Source organism: Bombina bombina, chromosome 4 (assembly GCF_027579735.1).
Source record: "Bombina bombina isolate aBomBom1 chromosome 4, aBomBom1.pri, whole genome shotgun sequence".
In the NCBI taxonomy this organism is placed as follows: Eukaryota; Metazoa; Chordata; class Amphibia; order Anura; family Bombinatoridae; genus Bombina; species Bombina bombina.
In genome coordinates this window covers 1,175,591,508-1,175,616,054 of record NC_069502.1, presented here as the reverse complement: position 1 = coordinate 1,175,616,054, position 24,547 = coordinate 1,175,591,508, and the positions used below count along the sequence as shown (strand labels likewise).

Genomic DNA, 24,547 nt, shown 5'->3' with positions numbered 1-24,547 from the left:
ATCCCATGGATAAAAAGTTGGAGACTTTGCTTAAGAGAGTTTATGTTAACCAGGGGTTACAATGGCAGCCTGCTGCGTGTATTGCTACCCTTACCAGTGTGGCTGCATATTGGTTTGATGCGTTGTCTGATTATATTCAAAAGGAGTCTTCTCTGGAGGAGATTCAAGATAGAATTAAGGCTTTAAAATTGGTCAATTCTTTTATTGCGGACACTTCTTTGCAGGTAGTCAAGTTGGGAGCAAAGATTTCTGACTTTTCTGTTTTGGCACGTAGGGCTTTATGGTTAAAATCCTGATCTGCAGATGTATCTTCCAAATCTAAGCTTTTATCGATTCCTTACAAAGGGAAGACTTTGTTTGGGCCTGGTTTAGCTGAAATTATTTTGGATATTAATGGTGGGAAGGGGCATTCTCTTCCTCAAGATAAGAGAAATAAGCAGAGTGGTCGTCAGAGTAATTTTCGTTCCATTCGTAATTTCTCTGGTAAGTCTTCCTCCTTTTCCAAACAGGATCAGTCCAAGCCTTCTTGGAGACATAATCAGTCCTGGAGCAAGGGGAAGCAATCTAAGAAGCCTGCCGCTGACTCAAAGTCAGCATGAAGGGTCTGCCTCTGATCCGGAAATGGATTGTGTGGGGTGCAGGCTGTCTTTTTTTGCTCAAGCCTGGGTTCTGGACGTTCCAGATCCCTAGTTGATAGATATTGTGTCCCAGGGATACAGGCTGGAGTTTAAAGATCTTCCTCCCAGGGGCAGGTTTCATCTATCAAGGTTACCTGTAGACCAGATAAAAAGAGAGGCATTCTTAAATTATGTTCAGGATCTTTCCGACATGGGAGTGATCTTTTCTGTTCCAGTTCAGGAGCAGGGACTAGGGTTTTATTCCAATATGTTTATCGTTCCCAAAAAGCAGGGAACTTTCAGACCCATCCTGGATCTAGTGTGTAAACAAGTTTCTCATAGTTCCGTCTTTCAAGATGGAAACTATTCGGTAAATTCTTCCTCTGGTTCAGGAGGGTCAATTCATGACTACAGTAGACCTAAAGGATGCATATCCCCATTCACAAGGATCATCACAAATTTTTGAGGTTCGCTTTCCTAGACAAGCATTTTCAGTTAGTGGCTCATCCTTTTGGTATTGCAACAACTCCCAGGGTGTTTTCAAAGGTCATGGGTGTGTTGGCAGTTTTGAGATTGCAGGGGGTTGCGGTAGCTCCTTATTAGGACGACATTATTGTTCACGCGCCATCTTTTTATCTAGCAAACTCCCACACGGAGTTTCTGTTGTCTTTTGTGCACTCCCACGGTTGGAAGGTGAATTTAGGAAAAATTTCTTTGAGTCCGGCTACAAGAGTGGTATTCTTGGGAACCATTATAGATTCTCTGGAAAGTAAGATCTTTTTGACAGAAGCAAGGAAGTAAAAAATGTTCAATTCATGTCTGTCTCTTCAGTCCTCTCCTCAGCCATCTGTGGCCCAGTGTATGGAGGTTAGTGGTCTAATGGTCTGTCATGGACATCATTCCGTTTGCTCAATTCCATTTCAGACCTCTGCAGTTATGCTTGCTGAGACAGTGGAACAGAGATTATACGGATCTATTTCTAAAGATTGTTCTAGATCAGGCTGCAAGAGATTCTCTTGTTTCAGGATCTTCTCTCCCAGGGAACCTGTTTTCGCACGCCTTCCTGGGTGATTGTGACCATGGATACCAGTCTGCTCGGTTGGGGAGCTGTTTGGGGTTAGTTGAAGGCTCAGGGTTTGTGGACCCGGGAGGAATCGGTTCTTCCTATAAATGTCTTAGAGCTGAGGGCAATCTTCTATGCTCTTCTGGCCTGGCCTCAGTTGGCTTCAACCCAGTTTATCAGATTTCAGTCGGACAATATAACGTCCATGGCTTACATCAATCATCAGGGAGGAAATTGAAGTTCCTTGGCGATGAAGGAGGTAGCCAGGATTATTCAGTGGGCAGGGGCTCATAATTGTTGTCTGTCTGCGATCCACATTCCAGGGGTGTACAATTGGGAAGCAGATTTTCTGAGCAGGCAGTCTTTTCATCGGGGGGAGTGGGAGCTTCATCTGTAGGTGTTTTCCAGTTTGATTCTCAAGTGGGGTCAACTGGAGTTGGATCTTATGGCATCCCGTCACAATGCCAAGCTTCCGAAGTATGGTTCAAGGTCAAGGGATCCTCAAGCGGTTCTAATAGATGCTCTAGCTGTTCCTTGTTCAGTCTGGCATACGCGTTTCCTCTGCCCTTCTTCCTTGAGTTATTGGTTGGATCCGACAGGAGAGGGCGTCAGCAATTCTCATTACACCGGCGTGGCCTCGCATGATGGGTATGCAGATCTGGTGGAGATGTCATCCTTTCCACCTTGGAGTCTTCCGTTGAGGAAGGACCTTCTACTTCAGGGTCCCTTCCTTCATCCATATATCGTTTCTCTGAAGCTGACTGCTTGGAAATTGAACGCTTGATTCTATCTTAGCATGGTTTTTCTGAGTCGGTTATTGAAACTATGATTCAGGCACGTAAGCCTGTGACTAGAAAGATTTATTATTGGATATGGCGTTTATATCTGTATTGGTGTGAATCTATGGGCTACTCTTGGAGTAGAATCAGGATACCTAGGATTTTGTCTTTTCTCCAGGAGGGTCTGGAGAAAGGTTTGTCTGCTAGTACCCTGAAGGGTCAAATTTCTGCTTTATCTATTCTGTTACATAAACATCTAGCGGATGTACCAGACGTTCAGTCTTTTTGTCAGGCTTTGGTTAGAATCCGGCCTATGATTAAGTTTTTGTCTCCTCCTTGGAGTCTTAATTTAGTTTTGAGAGTTCTTCAACAGGCTCTGTTTGAGCCTATGCATTCTTTGGATATTAAGTTGTTAACCGGGAAGGTTTTGTTTTTGGTTGCTATCTCTTCGGCTCGAAGAGTTTCGAAGCTCTCAGCATTGCAGTGTGAAGCTCTTTTTCTTATTTTTCATTCGGATAAGGTAGTATTGCGTACTGCTTTAGGTTTTCTTCCTAAGGTTTTTACAGATAAGAATATTAATCAAGAGATTGTTGTTCCTCCTTTGTGTCCTAATCCTTCTTCTCATAAGGAACGTTTGTTGCACAACCTGGATGTAGTTCGTGCTTTGAAATATTATTTACAGGCGACTAAGGATTTTTGCCAGTCTTCTTTTTTATTTGTTAGGAGATTACTAGAGCAGAGGGCCCTAGAGAGGTGCGCTTGTGTGGAGCTAATTTACGAGTCCCCAGGTAACGGCAGCGCTCTTGATAGATGTAGAGATAAGTCCTGTAGAAAACAGAAGCAGAGAGGCGCCAAATAGAACAGCACCGTCTGGTGTAATAAAGGTACAGCACAACAGAGGATACCCCTCCTAAAAGGACCTACTCGCAGGGGCAGTGGCACAACCGGAGTGCCAAACACAGCAGATCAGAACTGTTACGAGTCATCCGACACACGCCAATACGTCACAGGTGTGGATGCAGGAAGTCAGACGGCCATACGATCTACTCCAATCACAATGATCAGTTTTAAAAGTTCTGCCGACTGTGTATTTGTCCAGTTTCTTTATTTGTTATCTTTTCTGGGAAGCGTAAGGGTTAGAAAGCTATGGCTACTTCGCTTTCTTGTTGGTTGAGGAGTATTATTCGCTTGGCATATGAGACTGCTGGTCAGCAGCCTCCTGAGTAAATCACAGCTCACTCCACGAGGGCTGTTTCTTCTACCTGGGCTTTCAAAAATGGTGCTTCTGCAGATCAGATTTGCAAGGCTACCACTTGGTCATCTTTACACACTTTTTCTAAATTTTACAAATTTGATACTTTTGCTTCAGCTGAGGCTGTTTTTGGGAGAAAGGTTCTTCAGGCAGTGGTGCCTTCTGTTTAGGCTAACTGTCTTGTCCCTCCCATATCATCCGTGTCCTCTAGCTTGGGTATTGATTCACAATAGTAATTATGATGATTCATGGACTCAACTTGTCATTAGAAAGAAAATGAAATTTATGTTTACCAGATAAATTTGTTTCTTTCTTGACACGGTGAGTCCACAGGCCACCCTGTATTTTCAGACAGTTTATTTTTACATAAACCTCAGGCACCTCTGCACCTTATATTACTTCCTTTCTCCTTACCCACAACCCCCAGTCATTCGACCAAAGGGAAAGGGGAGTGGTATTTAACAGCTTTGCTGTGGTGCTCTTTGCCTCCTCCTGGTGATCAGGAGTGATATTCCCAATAGTTATTATGATCCGTGGACTCACTGTGTCGAGAGAGAAACAAATTTATCAGGTAAGCATAAATTTCATTTTTGTAAAAGGGGGTCCCTGGGAATACCTGGATTGTTTGTACCAATTCAGTCAAACAAATTATTATAGAAATGTTGTCTTTTTGTTTTTGTTACTCACAATTTTCAGAGCTACAATTATTTTCTTGTGCAGAGACTCCTAAAATCTTTTTGTTGATAAAACTTTTACTTTGCTGCTTATATTACAGGAAATTGGTGTGGCATTGAGTTAGACAAGCCTCATGGAAAGAATGATGGTTCGGTTGCTGGGGTCCAGTATTTTACGTGTCCTACTAAATATGGAGTGTTTGCACCTCCTCCTAGAGTTCAAAGGTGAGTCAGAACATGTCTTAAAGGTAAATTGATCAGATGTTAATGTGCCAACACATGCAGCAGGAAATAATTCTAGACATTTGGGCTTAAAATAAGCCATTCTCTTGGAGAAAGGGAAAAAAAACCTTTAAGTATTGCTTTCTGCCTTTTTAAGTTTATTTGCAGAACGCTGAATTACCAAGGCCTTTGCTTGTTCTCTTCTTGGATGGCTTCCTGGCATCTAATGTGTACTTCCCTGAGGTTTTTTGCTTCCATGCAAGGACACAATCCCTTTATGGATACTAAACACTAAATATAGTTTATATACCTCTCTTTAATCATGGTGCTGCCATTGTTACCTAGGTTACACTGCAACCAAACACGAACTGGACGTATGGGCGCTCTGATTCCCCTGTGGATTTCTCACCTGTGGTATTTTATTTAATTTACTTTCACGGTCACCTCCTCTTTTCCAAACTGGTACATGGTCTATTCCCTGTATGGGAAAAGCATTTGCATCAGAGTTATGGTATTGCTTAAAATGCCTTGCCACTGGTGTGTCAGAATCTGGGTCCTCAATAGACCTTAAAGAGACACTCAGGTTAAATTAAATTGTCATAATTCAGATACAGCATGTAATTTTAAACAACTTTCCAATTTACTTCCATTAAAAAAAATGTACACAGTCTTTTATATTTACAAATTTTGAGTCACCAGATCCTACTGAGCATGTGCAAGAATTCACAGACTATACGTATATGCATTTGTGATTGGCTGATTGCTATCACATGGTACAAGGGGAGTGGAAATATACATAACTTTGAAATTTGTTATAAAAAAATCTACTACTCATTTGAAGTTCAGACTAAGTGCTATTGCATTGTCTTGTTATCTTGCATTTGTTGATTATGCAAATATAATGTGTTGACTGGTCCTTTAAGTGTTGCACAAATCTATCCTTCATTGCCCTCTTAGTTTTTCCTGCATATTGTTTAAAACAAATTTAACAGGTCAGAAGATATACAATGTGTGTTGTTGAACAATTAATGTAACAATTAATATTGCATTCTTTTCCTGTTTCAGTTGACTTAAATGTACTTCCATTATGTGGTTGCAGGTTTTGCAAATCAGTCTCCTGCATTTGTAACATCCTTTCCTACCTTTTAGCCAAGTTTTTTTTTTAGTGTTCTGTACTAGATCTGAGGTGAAAACAAAATTTATGCTTACCTGATAAATGTATTTATTTCTTGACACGGTGAGTCCACAGATCATCATCAATTAAAACCTAACCAGTAGATAAAGTGACTTAAGCCAAGCCATCAGAGCATTGAAGATAATGCTCACTCCAAGAAAGATATGGGGAGAATAGACGCCTCCCAAGTCCATAGTCACCAACCCAACGGGCTAGCGTCCGTGGTCACTATTACTCAGGAAGGTCTCCGGAAGATTGTGTTCTGAGACAGCTGCTCCTGAGAAATAAACAAAAGATTCTGGAGAATGTGGGTAATGAACCCGCTACCTCTCGCGAGCTAAGGAGCGCTCTACCACTAACTCCTCTCCGATCCACAGGGAAAATCTCCAGTCGACAGATCCAGATCTATCCTCCGAGACAGGGCCACAAGGTTCCAGGTCCGTAGATTCACAGATGGAATCGATCAAAGGAATGATGTCCAATGAAGCAACCATCAGACCATTACCTCCATACATTGAACCACTGGAAGGCCAAACATTAGTCTGACCTCTGACAAAAATATTTTCAAAAGAAGAGAAACTAATAAGGACCCTAACCAAACTTCCCCTGTAGTTGGAATAAGGGAATTCAATTTAAGATTTACTTCCATCCAAGGAACGAAAAAAGACAACAAGGTCTCAGTATGAGAGTTTACTTGTTGAAAAACAAAAGGGCCTGGACCATTATGACATCCAGGAAGGGCCTCACAGTAATTCCCTGAAACCTGCATTATAGCCCCCTCTGAGAGCCATGGCAAAGCCAAAGGGAAGAGTATTTAGAACCAGGAGCTTTAGAGAACCACAAACTCCCTAAATACACAGGATATAAGTTCCAAACGCACTACCAAATCGCCTCACTGATATCTGGTGCCGATAACCCTGAGAGAAGGAACCTGCCTCAGGAAAGGAAAGAATGACTATCATGTAGCAACCCTGAGATACTATGCCCACAGCCTATCTGGGACATCTCATATCCATGATTGAAGATAGAGCGATTCACCACCTTCTCGCCTTGTGGGAGAAAATCTTTAAAATTGTACCAGAAGTGGGGTGCAAACTCACATGGACATATGTTCTTTGGATCTTAAGTCCAACGCCGTAATCCTAGTATACCTGAACTATCAGAAATATGCCTGTCATATCCGGTCTAAACAAGGTCTTACCCTTGTAAGGAAACGCCAGAAGCTTGGAAAAAAACACTGACCATGATATAGCCACAAAGCCCCGCAGGCTAGCTCGGCTAAGTTAGATATCTTGGTTCCCTGTTTAAAAACTAGCATGGTAGCATCAGAAATAAAGGAATTGGCTAGTTCAAGAGCCTTAATTCAATTCAGGATCTCCTCCTTAAAGGAGTCCCTACCAATTGGAGCAAATAAAGCGTCGCACCAATAAGATGCCGCACTTGCCACAGTGACAATATCAAATTTCCAAGTAAGCCTACATTTAATTGACAGGAAACATCCTCTTAAGGACAGGAGATGGAGAAAAACTCTAAGAGTAGCTCTCTCATTCCTGTGAGCATGATTTTCCTAATATCTATAAAATTCACTAGATTCTTTAGGGATTGACAACGACAGACGAATCTCAGTCGCTCCAAGGCAGCCAAAAACCTCCTTTAATTACACACGGAGGTGTTCAGGCTGAAATCTGAAGGATACAACTTCTGCAACAGATAAAGGAATTATACTGTCTACATCTGAGAATTTATCCTCAGAGGCTACTGACGTATCCTCCTCATCAGACCTACGTGGAAGGCAAACAGTGTAGAAGCAGGCGGTACAGAAACCTTACTATCTGAATATCTAATATTCCTCCTTGTGATTTTCCCCCTAAAAAAAAGGAAAAGCAGATAAAGATACCCAAAAGATAACTGAGAAGCAGATTCTGCAGCAAATAACTCTTCCAAGATATGAGGAACCGTAGGGCACAGCAGGTGACGCTATAAAGGCTAGGGACGTGAAAGGAGAAAACTGTGGAATTACCTACACAGCATCATCCTGGGAGACATTGGGTTCAGAGGCAACACATTATCCCTATCTCAGGAGACTTAGCAAAACAAGAACACGCATAATTGTATATTTGTAAACGCTATTGGTGTCTAAAAACGAAACAGAATTCTCTGCCAAAATTTTTTTTTCTTCATATTTTAATATCTAAATATTATAATGAAAAAGAAGACTGACACTTTAAAAACAAACAAACAAACAGTAATTTAAAGTTAATTTAAGAAACAGTTACAGATTATGCAGAGATGATTGCTTTCCTGTAAACTGCTACTTGAAGAACAGCATTTTTAAAGTGATGGTAAATTTGCCTCCAGAACTTCACATATTCTGAAAGCTTTTTTCCTAACTAGCATATCGATATTCTTATTTGGTTCCAAAGTCAAATGTACTTTTAATACTCAGTGTTTTTGTCAGACTATAATACCTCGTTTAATGCAGCCTCTCTCAGCAATTTTGCTTAGGTTTTTTTGACTGACAGCTCTTTCAGCCAATCAGAGCCTCACCTTGCGCCCCATGTAAATTAATCAGAGCACGCTCCCGTGCTTGGAATGCTGACTAGAAATTGAACTCCACATGCAACTCCCTACGCTATTTGCGCAACAGATAGAGTGATTACTGTTTTCAGCATCACTGTTTCTGTTGCGCATGTGCTGCAGTTCAACTTCTAGGCTGCGTTCCAAGCACGGAGCGGGCTATGATTACTTTACATGAGGCGCATGGTGAGGTTCTAATTGGCTGAAAGAGCTGTCAGTCAAAGAAGCCTAAGCAAAATTGTTGAGAGAGGCTGCATTAAACGAGGTATTATATCCTGACAAAAACGCTGAGTATTAAAAGTACATTTGACTTTGGAGCCAAATCAGGATATCGATATGCTAGTTAGGAGAAGAGCTTTCAGAATATGTGAAGTTCTGGAGGCAAATTTACCATCACTTTAAATGGAGAGCACACTCATATCGTTTGGATAGAATATGATTTGCACATTAACATTGTGTTGCAATAAACAGAACCCTGATACAGCCCCCAAAAGGGACTAAACCCACCAGAAAGCTGAATCTAGAAAACATTGAAATAAAGATTATACATTTAAAGTAGTACTGTCTCTTTAAATGTATCCGTTTTGTCTCAAAGGGAAAAAAACACAACACACTGGCTCTTTAATTAGACTAATAACGGAGCTAATATATTCTCCCTCTTCTCCCCCATATAACACAAAAGGATTTTAGAAAGATCAAGACGGCTGGTTACACAACAACAGCCGTAACAGATCTAAACAGCAAACTACATGCTGTATGTACACACAGACGCGGTCAATGCCGCTCTGGAGAAGAAGACGGAGGAGCTGACCAGGCTGTGAGAAGCTGCGCCATTAACCTAAAGCGTGCGGTTCCCAGCCGACAGAATGACATAACAGAGCCGCAATTAGCAAATGTGAAATAGTGCAAAAAGTAAATGCAAGCCCATAAAGCCCTTAAATAAAGGTATCGATGCAGAGGCTCTACCTTACAAGACCCTTAGGCTATGGAGGGATTAATAATAACGGAATCTTCTCTTCCGGGTATAAATAAACTAGAATCTGGCTCAGAGAGAGCAAATTTATATTTTTTGCCTATAATAAACTAAAGCCCAATAAGAAATTAACCCCTTCCTATTCATGAAGGGATAAATTACCATCTCCTGTCACATGCCTAACAGTGCCTGCCTTCTGCCTTAACAATCCCCACTCAGGATTATTTGAGTCCCATCAATAAATTGCAGAAAGCCCAATATATTTTCAATTGCTCTATAGTGCCAGCCTCCTAGCCCCAGAAGACAGTAGGCACTTACCTGCATCTAGCCATCCGGCAGGAGGACCGCTCACACAACGTGGAAGGACGCCAACTCCTTACAGAGGTCTGTGAGAAAAGAAAGACAGAGTAAACTTAATCAGACTGTCTATACTAGGGCAGCAACATGTTAGGAACTTGTGAGGTGGGCCTTACTGTGCTTTTCTAACTGCTTTAAAGCCACTACTGCCCTACTGAAGAGACTAACGTGGAGTATGGCTATACCCAATCTCGAGAGGAAAAGTCAGTGCAATCCTACTCTGGCTTTCAAAATAATAAAATGTTGATTGAAGTGAAATAAATCCATTCTTCTTCAGACACCTCTTCCTTGTACTGAAGGCAAAGAGAACAACTTGGGGTTGTGGGAAGGGAAGTTATACTTAACAGCTTTGCTGTGGTGCTCTTTGCCTCCTCCTGCTGGCCAGGAGTGATATTCCCAACAGTAATTGATAATGATCCGTGTACTCACTGTGTCATTAGAAAGAAAGATAATTTGCCAAAGTTTTTTCTCTTGTAAAGGTGTATCCAGTCCACGGGTTCATCCATTACTTGTGGGATATTCTCCTTCCCAACAGGAAGCTGCAAGAGGACACCCACAGCAGAGCTGTCTATATAGCTCCTCCCCTAACTGCCACCCACAGTCATTCTCTTGCAGCTCTCGACAAGAAAGGAAGTATCAAGAGATATGTGGTGACTTAGTGTGGTTTTTACCTTCAATCAAAAGTTTTGTTATTTTTAAACGGTACCGGCGTTGTACTGTTTTACTCTCAGGCAGAAATTGGAAGAAGAATTCTGCCTGGAGGTTTGATGATCTTAGCGGTTTGTAACTAAGGTCCATTGCTGTTCTCATACATAACTGAAGAGTATGGAAAGAAAACTTCGGTTGGGGGGACGGTCTGCAGATTACCTGCCTTGAGGTATGTTCAGTATATTTTTTTCTAGAGAGATGATAAGGTCTAGAAAATCCTGACAGTGCCTGGTATATTTGAGGTAAGCCTGATACAGTGATTTAACAGCGACTGGGATCATGCTTGCAAAAAAGGGTAATATTCATGTTAATACTCATATTACTTAGTGTAAAAACGTTTGCATGTTTTATAGAAAAAACGTTTTTTCTCTGAGGGTGATAAATCTTTATTTGGGGCCTAGTTTTCCACATGGCTTGTTAGATCACTCCTAGGAGTACTTTTTTAAGGCCCTCTGACATTGAGTGCAAGGTGGGAGGGGCCTTTTTCGCGCACTTTATGCACATTTGATATTCAGACTGAGACATCCAGCTTCCCTAAAGGAGTCCTCTGGCATCTAGGACCACTATAGAGGGTTTTTTCCTGCAAAAATCATGTTTAAGGGCAGGTAGGAGCCACAGCAGAGCTGTGGCAGTGTGTTTGACTGTTTTTTAACGGTTTTACCGTTTTTCTAATCCGGTTTGGGGCCTAAGGGGTTAATCTTCCATTTGCAAATGGGTGCAATGCTGCTTTAGTCTCTTATACACACTGTAAAAATTTAGTAGAGTTTACTACTTTTTAACACTGTTTTGCAGTTTATGTGGTAGCTTTTTTTTTTTAAAGGCACAGTACCGTTTTTGTTTAATTGCTTTTTCACATTTATTAAAGTGTTTTCCAAGCTTGCTGGTCTCATTACTAGTCTGTTAAACATGTCTGACATAGAGGAAACTCCTTGTTCATTATGTTTAGAAGCCATTGTGGAACCCCCTCTTAGAATGTGTGCTAAATGCACTGACCTTTCTATAAGTTATAAAGACCATATTATGGGTTTTAAAGATTTATCACCAGAGGTTTCTCAGACTGACAAAAGGGAGGTTAAACCACCTAGCTCTCCCAATGTGTCAGAACCTATATCTCCCGCGTAAGTGACGCCAAGTACATCTGGCGCGTCCAATGCGTTTACCTTACAAGACATGGCGGCAGTTATGAATCATACCCTCACAGAGGTATTGTCCAAACTGCCAGAGTTACAAGGAAAGCGAGACAGCTCTGGGGCTAGAACAAATACAGAGCTTTCTGACGCTTTAGTAGCTATGTCTGATATACCCTCACAATGTACAGAAGCCGAAGCAGGAGAGCTTCTATCTGTGGGTGACATTTCTGATTCAGGGAAGGCGTTACTTCAGTCTGACTTTCAGTCTGAAATGACAGCATTTAAATTTAAGCTTGAACACCTCCGCTTGTTGCTCAGGGAGGTTTTAGCAACTCTGGATGACTGTGACACCATTGTAGTCCCAGAGAAATTGTGTAAAATGGACAAATACTTTGCAGTGCCTGTTTACACTGATGTTTTTCCAATCCCTAAGAGGTTTTCAGAAATTATTACGAAGGAATGGGATAGACCAGGTGTACCATTCTCTCCCCCTCCTGCTTTTAAAAAGATGTTTCCCATAGATGCCGCTACACGGGACTCGTGGCAGACGGTCCCTAAGGTGGAGGGAGCAGTCTCTACCCTAGCTAAGCTTACAACTATCCCCGTCGAGGACAGTTGTGCTTTCCTAGATCCAATGGATAAAGAATTAGAGGGTTTCCTTAAGAAAATCTTTATACAACAAGCTTTTATTCTCCAGCCTCTTGCATGCATTGCCCCAGTCACTGCTGCAGCGGCTTTCTGGTTCGAGTCTCTTGAAGAGGCTCTACAGGTGGAGACCCCGTTGGATGATATCCTAGACAGGCTTAAAGCTCTTAAGTTAGCCAATTAATTTATTTCTGACGCCGTTTTTCATTTAACAAAGCTAACGGCTAAGAATTCAGGTTTTGCCATTCAGGCGCGTAGGGTGCTATGGCTTAAATCCTGGTCAGCTGACGTTACTTCAAAGTCTAAGCTTCTCAACATCCCCTTCAAAGGGCAGACCCTATTCGGGCCTGGACTGAAGGAGATCATTTCTGATATTACTGGAGGAAAAGGCCACGTCCTTCCCCAGGATAGGTCCAACAAATTAAGGACCAAACAGACTAATTTTCGTTCCTTTCGAAACTTCAAGAGTGGCGCAGCTTCAACTTCCTCTACTGCAAAACAAGAAGGAAATTTTGCCCAGTCCAAGCCAGTCTGGAGACCTAACCAGGCTTGGAGCAAGGGAAAGCAGGCCAAAAAACCTGCTGCTGCCTCTAAGACAGCATGAAGGAGTAGCCCCCGATCCGGGACCGGATCTAGTTGGGGGCAGACTTTCTCTCTTCGCCCAGGCTTGGGCAAGAGACGTCCAGGATCCCTGGGCTCTGGAGATTGTTTCCCAGGGATATCTTCTGGATTTCAAAGCCTCATCTCCAAAGGGAGATTTCATCTCTCACAATTATCTGCAAACCAGATAAAGAGAGAGGCATTCTTACGTTGTGTTCAAGACCTTCTGGTCATGGGAGTGATCCACCCAGTTCCAAGGGAGGAACAGGGGCAAGGATTCTATTCAAATCTGTTTATAGTTCCCAAAAAAGAGGGAACTTTCAGACCAATCTTGGATCTCAAGATCCTAAACAAATTTCTCAGGGTCCCATCCTTCAAGATGGAGACTATTCGAACCATCCTACCTATGATCCGGGAGGGTCAATATATGACTTCCGTGGACTTAAAGGATGCTTATCTCCACATTCCGATACACAGAGATCATCATCGGTTTCTCAGGTTTGCCTTCCTAGACAGGCATTACCAGTTTGTGGCTCTTCCCTTCGGGTTAGCTACGGCACCAAGAATCTTTACGAAGGTTCTAGGGTCCCTACTGGCGGTTCTAAGGCCACGGGGCATAGCGGTGGCTCCTTACCTAGACGACATTCTGATACAGGCGTTGACTTTTCAAATCGCCAAGTCCCATACGGACATTGTTCTGGCCTTTCTGAGGTCTCACGGGTGGAAGGTGAACGAAGTTCTCTCTCCCCTCTCACAAGAGTTTCCTTCCTAGGAACTCTGATAGATTCAGTAGAAATGAAGATTTTTCTGACAGAGGTCAGGTTGTCAAAGCTTCTAACTTCCTGCCGTGCTCTTTATTCCACTTCTCAGCCGTCAGTGGCTCAGTGTATGGAAGTAATCGGCTTAATGGTAGCGGCAATGGACATAGTTCCGTTTGCCCGCCTACATCTCAGACCACTGCAACTTTGCATGCTCAATCAGTGGAATGGGGATTACACAGATTTGTCCCTTCTGCTAAATCTGGATCAAGAGACCAGAGATTCTCTTCTGTGGTGGCTATCTCGGGTCCATCTGTCCAGGGGAATGAGCTTCCGCAGGCCAGAATGGACTATAGTGATGACAGATGACAGCCTTGTGGGCTGGGGCGCAGTCTGGAACTCCCTGAAGGCTCAGGGTTCGTGGACTCAGGAGGAAGCCCTCCTTCCGATAAACATTCTGGAACTAAGAGCGATATTCAATGCTCTTCAGGCTTGGCCTCGGCTAGCTGCGGTCAGGTTCATCAGATTTCAGTTAGACAACATCACGACTGTAGCCTATATCAACCATCAGGGGGGTACAAAGAGCCCCCTGGCGATGTTGGAGGTTTCAAAGATAATTCTATGGGCAGAGGTTCACTCTTGCCATCTCTCAGCTATCCATATCCCAGGAGTAGAGAACTGGGAGGCGGATTTCTTAAGTCGGCAGACTTTTCATCCGGGGGAGTGGGAGCTCCATCCAGAGGTATTTGCCCAGTTGATTCAACTATGGGGCAAACCAGAACTGGATCTCATGGCGTCTCAGAACGCCAAGCTTCCTCGTTACGGGTCCAGGTCCAGGGATCCCAAGGCAACGCTGATAGATGCTCTAGCAGCGCCCTGGTCCTTCAGCCTGGCTTATGTGTTTCCACCGTTTCCTCTGCTCCCTCGTCTGATTGCCAAGATCAAGCAGGAGAGAGCTTCGGTGATTTTGATAGCTCCTGCGTGGCCACGCAGGACTTGGTATGCAGATCTGGTGGACATGTCATCCTTTCCACCATGGACTCTGCCGCTGAGGCAGGACCTTCTACTTCAAGGTCCTTTCAAACATCCAAATCTAATTTCTCTGCGTCTGACTGCTTGGAGATTGAACGCTTGATTCTATCAAAGTGTGGTTTTTCTGAGTCGGTCATTGATACCTTAATTCAGGCTCGAAAGCCTGTCACCAGGAAAATCTATCATAAGATATGGTGTAAATATCTTCATTGGTGTGAATCCAAGGGTTACTCATGGAGTAAAGTCAGGATTCCTAGAATCTTATCCTTTCTCCAAGAGGTATTGGAGAAAGGATTGTCTCCTAGTTCCTTAAAGGGACAGATTTCTGCTCTGTCTATTCTTTTGCACAAACGTCTGGCTGAGGTTCCAGACGTTCAGGCGTTTTGTCAGGCTTTAGTTAGAATTAAGCCTGTGTTTAAACCTGTTGCTCCGCCATGGAGTTTAAATTTAGTTCTTAAGGTTCTTCAAGGGGTTTCGTTTGAACCTCTGCATTCCATAGATATTTAACTTTTATCTTGGAAAGTTCTGTTTCTAGTAGCTATCTCCTCGGCTCGAAGGGTTTCGGAGTTATCTGCTTTACAGTGTGATTCCCCTTATCTGATTTTCCATGCAGATAAGGTAGTTTTGCGTACCAAACCTGAGTTTCTTCCTAAGGTAGTATCTAATAAGAACATCAATCAGGAGATTGTTGTTCCTTCATTATGTCCTAATCCTTCCTCAAAGAAGGAACGTCTTTTACACAATCTTGATGTGGTTCGTGCTTTAAAGTTTTATTTACAAGCTACGAAGGATTTTCGTCAAACATCTGTTTTGTTTGTTGTCTACTCTGGACAGAGGAGAGGCCAAAAGGCTTCGGCAACTTCTCTTTCTTTTTGGCTGAGAAGCATAATCCGCTTAGCTTATGAGGCTGCTGGCCAGCAGCCTCCTGAAAGAATTACAGCTCATTCCACTAAAGCGGTGGCTTCCACATGGGCTTTTAAAAATGAGGCCTCTGTTGAACAGATTTGTAAGGCGGCGACTTGGTCTTCACTTCATACTTTTTCTAAATTCTACAAATTTGATACTTTTGCTTCCTCGGAGGCTATTTTTGGGAGAAAGGTCTTACAGGCAGTGGTGCCTTCCGTTTAAGTTCCTGCCTTGTCCCTCCCTTCATCCGTGTCCTAAAGCATTGGAATTGGTATCCCACAAGTAATGGATGAACCCGTGGACTGGATACACCTTTACAAGAGAAAACAAAATTTATGCTTACCTGATAAATTTCTTTCTCTTGTGGTGTATCCAGTCCATGGCCCGCCCTGTCATTTTAAGGCAGGTGTTTTTTATTTTTAAACTACAGTCACCACTGCACCCTGTAGTTTCCTTTTTTCTTGCTTGTCTTCGGTCGAATGACTGGGGGTGGCAGTTAGGGGAGAGACGCTATATAGACAGCTCTGCTGTGGGTGTCCTCTTGCAGCTTCCTGTTGAGAAGGAGAATATCCCACAAGTAATGGATGAACCCGTGGACTGTATACACCACAAGAGAGAAATTTATCAGGTAAGCATAAATTTTGTTTTTCCTTTTTTGGGGATGAACTCGCATCCTTCATGGACAATCTTTTTGATTATAGGCTCAGAGTATAGGATGGGAAGAGATTGCCTGATTATATTACAGATCTTGTGATATTCAAGACTATATGTTGTAATGAATTTAGTTTTCTGATGTTTTTGTTAGTTTTTTTGGCTCTGTAATTAAGTAATTGTTCTCCAGGTGTGTCATCTACACTCTGTTTTGCTTTTATTAAAATCTGTTCCTTATATCTCCTACTTTTCAGTCTGTCTGTTATAAAACTGGCTTGATTTTGATAGTCTGAATCATTTGAGCAGTTTCTTTTGGCCCTTATATATTCACCCTTGAGTATGCCTTTTATGACATGTCTGGGATGGCAAGATTTTAAGCCCAAAATAGTATTCCCTGCTGTGGGTTTTAAAAGGCTGTTTCTATTTTGTCTTTTGAGTTATTACATTGTATCGTTACATCCAAAAAAAATACATCATATTACATGTGTTGCTGTTTAGATATTCACAGAAAATATTGGTTTCAGTTTCATTAACATCAAATATGAATAGCAGATCGTCTATGTATCTATAATACTGTCCAATGTTTTTTCTAAAGGGATTGCGATCTCCATAAAAATGGGACTGCTTCCACCAACCTAAGAAAAGGTTGGCGTAGGAGAGGCAAATTTAGCCCCCATAACAGTCCCACGTTTCTGGAGATAGAAATCCCTTTGAAACATTAAAATTCCTGAGTATCAGATTCATACTTACTTTGCTAATTAAGAAAAAATTCAGTAGCTTCTAAGCCCTTTTCATATCGTATTGAAGTGTAGAGTGATGTTGCACCTACTGTTAAAAATCTATACATTGATTTCCAAGTTAATTTTTTAAGTTTCATCAATAAGGAGGTTGTATCTTGTATATAGCTTGGTATCCCTTTAACTAAAGGCTGCAAAAAAGCATCTACAAATTCAGAAAGGGATTCATTTAGATAGTTTATTCCAGCAATTATGGGTCGGCCAGGGGTGAATATGGTGCTTATGTATCTTGGGAAAATAATGAATTACAGGGTGTACAGGTATGAGACTATCAGAAATAGATGTAGCGATTATATTTTGACACTTGGCATACAAACTAATCTTTCTAGTCCAGACTTAAATTTTTCCATAGGATTTTCTTTCAAATGTATATATACTTCCCTATCTTTTAATTGTCTGGTTGCTTCTGTAATATAGTCACTTCTGTTTAATACAACAACATTCCCTCCCTTATCGGATGGTCTCACTACAATGTTGTCTTTGTCATTCAATATTTTCAAAGCCTCTTTCTCCTTGTGTGTTAATTAGATTACATTTTTTCTCACTTAAGGCTCTAAGATTTTCTTCTATAGTTTTTTTGGAAAATATCTAATACTTTAGATCTAGTGTGTATAGGGTAAAAATTACTTTTCTTTTTTAATTCGCTAATGTCAATATCTTTTTCACTAATTAGCCCAGTTGTATCATGGTGTCCCTCATGAGTGAGATGTTGCATATCTGTTATTGTGCACCATTCAGAAAATGTTAAACAATCTGATTATGTCTCAGTTACCGTTGTTGTAACCTCACTGACCAATAATTTATTTTGTTCCATCTCATCATTAGCTTCAAAAAAATGTTTACGAAGTGTCATCTTCTGTACAAATTTGTTAACATCTAGGATTGTTTAAAAAAGATTACAATGGTGAGATGGAACCAAATTCAGACCTTTGGCTAAAAGACTTATTTGTTCATTTGTCAAATCATATATGGATAGATTTATTACATTCTTATTTAGATGTATTTCTTTTTCGTCTGACTCTGTAATCTGGTTGCATAAGTATTCTGTTATGTTATATAAGTTTGTTTCTCTTGTTAAGTGTATCCAGTCCACGGATCATCCATTACTTATGGGATATTCTCCTTCCCAACAGGAAGTTGCAAGAGGATCACCCACAGCAGAGCTGCTATATAGCTCCTCCCCTAACTGCCATATCCAGTCATTCTCTTGCAACCCTCAACAAAGATGGAGGTCGTAAGAGGAGAGTGGTGTTTTATACTTAGTTTATTTCTTCAATCAAAAGTTTGTTATTTTTAAATGGTACCAGCCATGTGGAAAAAAACTAGGCCCCAATAAGTTTTGTCACCAAACATATATAAAAACGATTAAACATGCCAGCAAACGTTTTATATTACACTTTCTCCAACATTGGTGTGTCCGGTCCACGGCGTCATCCATTACTTGTGGGAAATATTCTCCCCCACAGGGAAAGGCAAGGAGAGCACACAGCAAGAGCTGTCCATATAGCTCCCCCTCTGGCTCCGCCCCCCAGTCATTCTCCTTGCCGCTCTGAACAAGTAGCATTCCAGACATGGATCTAATGGCGTCCCGTCAGAACTTCAAGATTCCTTGCTACGGGTCCAGATCCAGGGATCCCAAGGCGACTCTAGTGGATGCATTAGTGGCGCCTTGGTCGTTCAACCTAGCGTATGTGTTTCCACCGTTTCCTCTCCTTCCCAGGCTCATAGCCAGGATCAAACAGGAGAAGGCCTCGGTGATTCTGATAGCTCCTGCGTGGCCACGCAGGACTTGGTATGCAGACCTGGTGAATATGTCATCGGCTCCACCATGGAAGCTACCTTTGAGACAGGATCTTCTAGTACAAGGTCCATTCGAACATCCAAATCTAGTTTCTCTGCAGCTGACTGCTTGGAAATTGAACGCTTGATTTTATCCAAGCGTGGGTTTTCGAATTCTGTGATAGATACTCTGGTCCAAGCCAGAAAACCTGTGACTAGAAAGATTTACCATAAAATATGGAAAAAATATATCTGCTGGTGTGAATCCAAGGGATTCTCCTGGAGTAAGATTAAAATTCCAAAGATTCTCTCCTTTCTCCAAGAAGGTTTGGATAAAGGGTTGTCAGCTAGTTCTCTAAAAGGAAAGATTTCTGCTTTATCTGTCTTGTTACACAAACGACTGGCAGCTGTGCCAGATGTACAAGCTTTTGTTCAGGCTTTGGTTAGAATCAAGCCTGTTTACAGACCCATGACTCCTCCTTGGAGTCTAAATTTAGTTCTTTCAGTTCTTCAAGGGGTTCCGTTTGAACCTTTACATTCCATAGATATTAAGTTATTATCTTGGAAAGTTCTGTTTTTGGTTGCTTTTTCTTCTGCTAGAAGAGTTTCTGAATTATCTGCTTTGCAATGTAATCCACCCTATCTGGTTTTCCATTCAGATAAGGTTGTTTTGCGTACTAAGCCTGGTTTTCTTCCAAAAGTTGTTTCCAACAAGAATATTAACCAGGAAATAGTTGTTCCTTCTCTGTGTCCGAATCCAGTTTCAAAGAAGGAACGTTTATTACACAATTTAGATGTTGTTCGTGCTTTAACGTTCTACTTAGAAGCAACAAAAGATTTTAGACAAACCTCATCTTTGTTTGTCGTTTACTCTGGTAAGAGGAGAGGTCAAAAAGCTACTGCTACCTCTCTCTCTTTCTGGCTGAAAAGCATTATCCGATTGGCTTATGAGACTGCCGGACAGCAACCTCCTGACCGAATCCCAGCTCACTCTACTAGGGCTGTGGCTTCCACTTGGGCCTACAAGAACGAGGCTTCTGTTGATCAGATATGTAAGGCAGCGACTTGGTCCTCTCTGCACACTTTTGCCAAATTCTACAAATTTGATACTTATGCTTCTTCGGAAGCTATTTTTGGGAGAAAGGTTTTGCAAGCCGTGGTGCCTTCCATTTAGGTAACCTGATTTGCTCCCTCCCTTCATCCGTGTCCTAAAGCTTTGGTATTGGTTCCCACAAGTAATGGATGACGCCGTGGACCGGACACACCAATGTTGGAGAAAACAGAATTTATGCTTACCTGATAAATTACTTTCTCCAACGGTGTGTCCGGTCCACGGCCCGCCCTGGTTTCCTAATCAGGTTGAAATTTTTTTTCTTTATACACTACAGTCACCACGGCACCCTATAGTTTCTCCTTTTTCTCCTAACCGTCGGTCGAATGACTGGGGGGCGGAGCCAGAGGGGGAGCTATATGGACAGCTCTTGCTGTGTGCTCTCCTTGCCTTTCCCTGTGGGGGAGAATATTTCCCACAAGTAATGGATGACGCCGTGGACCGGACACACCGTTGGAGAAAGTAATTTATCAGGTAAGCATAAATTCTGTTTTTATAAGAGTATGTATCTCTATTAATAAGCCTGATACCAGTCGCTATCACTGCATTTAAGGCTTTACTTACATTAATCCGGTATAAGCAGCATTTTCTAGCAAATTCCATCCCTAGAAAAATATTAACTGCACATACCTTATTGCAGGAAAACCTGCACGCCATTCCCTCTCTGAAGTTACCTCACTCCTCAGAATATGTGAGAATAGCCATGGATCTTGGTTACTTCTGCTAAGATCATAGAAAATGCAGGCTAGTCCGTCGGTAAAGAAGGATGTTCCGCGTCGGCGGGATGAAGGCAGGTGCAGCATCAACTTCCTCCGCTTCAAGACAAGAGGGAACTTTTGCTCAATCTAAGCAGGCCTGGAAACCTAACCAGTCCTGGAACAAAGGCAAGCAGGCCAGAATGCCTGCTGCTGCCTCTAAGACAGCATGAAGGAACGGCCCCCTATCCGGCGACGGATCTAGTAGGGGGCAGACTTTTTCTCTTCGCCCAGGCGTGGGCAAGAGATGTTCAGGATCCCTGGGCGTTGGAGATCATATCTCAGGGATATCTTCTGGACTTCAAAGCTTCCCCTCCAAAAGGGAGATTTCATCTTGCAAGGTTATCTGCAAATCAGATAAAGAAAGAGGCATTCCTACGCTGTGTGCAAGACCTCCTAGTAATGGGAGTGATCCATCCAGTTCCGCGGACGGAACAAGGACAGGGTTTTTATTCAAATCTGTTTGTGGTTCCCAAAAAAGAGGGAACCTTCAGACCAATTTTGGATCTAAAGATCTTAAACAAATTCCTCAGAGTTCCATCTTTCAAAATGGAAACTATTCGGACCATCCTACCCATGATCCAAGAGGGTTAGTACATGACCACAGTGGACTTAAAGGATGCCTACCTTCACATACCGATTCACAAAGATCATCATCGGTTCCTAAGGTTTGCCTTTCTAGACAGACATTACCAATTTGTAGCTCTTCCCTTCGGGTTGGCTACAGCCCCGAGAATCTTTACGAAGGTTCTGGGCTCACTTCTGGCGGTTCTAAGACAGCGAGGAATAGCGGTGGCTCCGTATCTAGACGACATCCTGATACAGGCGTCAAGCTTTCAAATTGCCAAGTCTCATACAGAGATAGTTCTGGCATTTCTGAGATCTCACGGGTGGAAAGTGAACGAGGAAAACAGTTCTCTATCCCCACTCACAAGAGTCTCCTTCTTAGGGACTCTTATAGATTCTGTAGAGATGAAAATTTACCTGATGGAGTCCAGGTTATCAAAGCTTCTAAATGCTTGCCGTATTCTTCATTCCATTCCGCGCCCTTCGGTGGCTCAGTGTATGGAGGTGATCGCCTTAATGGTAGCGGCAATGGACATAGTGCCATTTGCGCGCCTACATCTCAGACCGCTGCAATTATGCATGCTAAATCAGTGGAATGGGGATTACACAGATTTGTCCCCTCTGCTAAATCTGGATCAAGAGACCAGAGATTCTCTTCTCTGGTGGTTGTCTCGGGTCCACCTGTCCGAGGGTATGACCTTTCGCAGGCCAGATTGGACAATTGTAACAACAGATGCCAGCCTTCTAGGTTGGGGTGCAGTCTGGAACTCCCTGAAGGCACAGGGATCGTGGACTCAAAAGGAGAAACTCCTTCCGATAAATATTCTGGAGTTAAGAGCAATATTCAATGCTCTTCTGGCTTGGCCTCAGTTAGCAACACTGAGGTTCATCAGATTTCAGTCGGACAATATCACGACTGTGGCTTACATCAACCATCAAGGGGGAACCAGGAGTTCCCTAGCGATGTTAGAAGTCTCAAAAATAATTCGCTGGGCAGAGACTCACTCTTGCCACCTGTCAGCAATCCATATCCCAGGCGTGGAGAACTGGGAGGCGGATTTTCTAAGTCGTCAGACTTTTCACCCGGGGGAGTGGGAACTCCATCCGGAGGTGTTTGCTCAGTTGATTCATCGTTGGGGCAAACCAGAGTTGGATCTCATGGCGTCTCGCCAGAACGCCAAGCTTCCTTGTTACGGATCCAGGTCCAGGGACCCAGAAGCGATGCTGATAGATGCTCTAGCAGCGCCTTGGTTCTTCAACCTGGCTTATGTGTTTCCACCGTTTCCTCTGCTCCCTCGACTGATTGCCAAAATCAAACAGGAGAGAGCATCAGTGATTCTAATAGCGCCTGCGTGGCCACGCAGGACCTGGTATGCAGACCTAGTGGACATGTCATCCTTTCCACCATGGACTCTGCCTCTAAGACAGGACCTTCTAATACAAGGTCCTTTCAATCATCCAAATCTAATTTCTCTGAGACTGACTGCATGGAGATTGAACGCTTGATTCTATCAAAGCGTGGCTTCTCCGAGTCAGTCATTGATACCTTAATACAGGCACGAAAGCCTGTTACCGGGAAAATCTATCACAAGATATGGCGTACATATCTTTACTGGTGTGAATCCAAGAATTACTCATGGAGTAAGGTTAGGATTCCTAGGATATTATCCTTTCTCCAAGAGGGTTTGGACAAAGGATTATCAGCTAGTTCCTTAAAGGGACAGATTTCTGCTCTGTCTATTCTTTTGCACAAGCGTCTGGCAGAAGTTCCAGACGTCAAGGCATTTTGTCAGGCTTTGGTTAGAATTAAGCCTGTGTTTAAACCTGTTTCTCCCCCATGGAGCTTAAACTTGGTTCTTAAAGTTCTTCAAGGAGTTCCGTTTGAACCCCTTCATTCCATTGATATTAAGCTTTTATCTTGGAAAGTTCTGTTTTTGATGGCTATTTCCTTGGTTCGGAGAGTCTCTGAGCTATCTGCCTTACAATGTGATTCTCCTTATCTGATTTTTCATGCAGATAAGGTAGTTCTGCGTACCAAACCTGGGTTTTTACCTAAGGTAGTTTCTAACAAGAATATCAATCAAGAGATTGTTGTTCCATCATTGTGTCCTAATCCTTCTTCAAAGAAGGAACGTCTTTTACATAATCTGGACGTAGTCCGTGCCTTGAAGTTTTACTTACAGGCTACTAAAGATTTTCGTCAAACATCTTCCCTGTTTGTCGTTTATTCTGGACAGAGGAGAGGTCACAAAGCTTCGGCAACCTCTCTTTCCTTTTGGCTTCGGAGTATTATACGCCTAGCCTATGAGACTGCTGGACAGCACCCCCCTGAAAGGATTACAGCTCATTCTACTAGAGCTGTGGCTTCCACCTGGGCCTTTAAAAATGAGGCCTCTGTTGAACAGATTTGCAAGGCCGCGACTTGGTCTTCGCTTCACACTTTTTCAAAATTTTACAAATTTGATACTTTTGCTTCTTCGGAGGCTGTTTTTGGGAGAAAGGTTCTTCAGGCAGTGGTTCCTTCCGCTTAATCCCTGCCTTGTCCCTCCCATCATCCGTGTACTTTAGCTTTGGTATTGGTATCCCATAAGTAATGGATGATCCGTGGACTGGATACACTTAACAAGAGAAAACATAATTTATGCTTACCTGATAAATTTATTTCTCTTGTAGTGTATCCAGTCCACGGCCCGCCCTGTCATTTTAAGGCAGGTCTAAAATTTAATTAAACTACAGTCACCACTGCACCCTATGGTTTCTCCTTTCTCTGTTTGTTTCGGTCGAATGACTGGATATGGCAGTTAGGGGAGGAGCTATATAGCAGCTCTGCTGTGGGTGATCCTCTTGCAACTTCCTGTTGTGAAGGAGAATATCCCATAAGTAATGGATGATCCATGGACTGGATACACTACAAGAGAAATACATTTATCAGGTAAGCATAAATTATGTTTTCTGTTTGTTCTATATTCCTTTCCATCTTAATATGGGAAGAGTCCACAGCTGCATTCCTTACTTGTGGGAAATACTGAACCTGGCCACCAGGAGGAGGCAAAGACACCCAGCCAAAGGCTTGACTACCTCCCCCACTTCCTCATAACCCAAGTCGTTATTTACCTTTCGTCTCAGGAGGTGGCAGAGAAGTGTTAGAAGATTTCGGAGTTGTCTCTTATGGAGGGTAGTACTCTTTGAGATGGGACTGTAGTTTTAAGTAGTCCTGTCAGCCTCTCAGTGAGAGCATGGATGAAAGTCCGGAGATGCAGGTAGAGTCTTTCTGCGAAACCATCCCGACTCATATTAACAGCTCCATAGGCAATCAGCGTTGACGAGTTTCGCTGCCTGCTTTCTTCACTCAAGTCCATGTCAGAAGCGATACTACTATCTGTCAAACTTGAAGGGGTGTGTTCCTGTTCCACGGCGTAG

General features: G+C 42.6%; 1 protein-coding gene across 1 annotated transcript in view; it reads left to right on the top strand.

Annotated features, from left to right (window-relative positions):
* Positions 1-24,547, top strand: part of CLIP4 (CAP-Gly domain containing linker protein family member 4) — a 340,478-nt gene that overhangs the window by 215,025 nt on the left and 100,906 nt on the right. Inside the window, exon 11 of the mRNA XM_053712642.1 lies at positions 4,487-4,610. Coding sequence (XP_053568617.1) covers positions 4,487-4,610 — 124 coding nt within the window. The remainder of the gene's footprint in view (positions 1-4,486; positions 4,611-24,547) is intronic.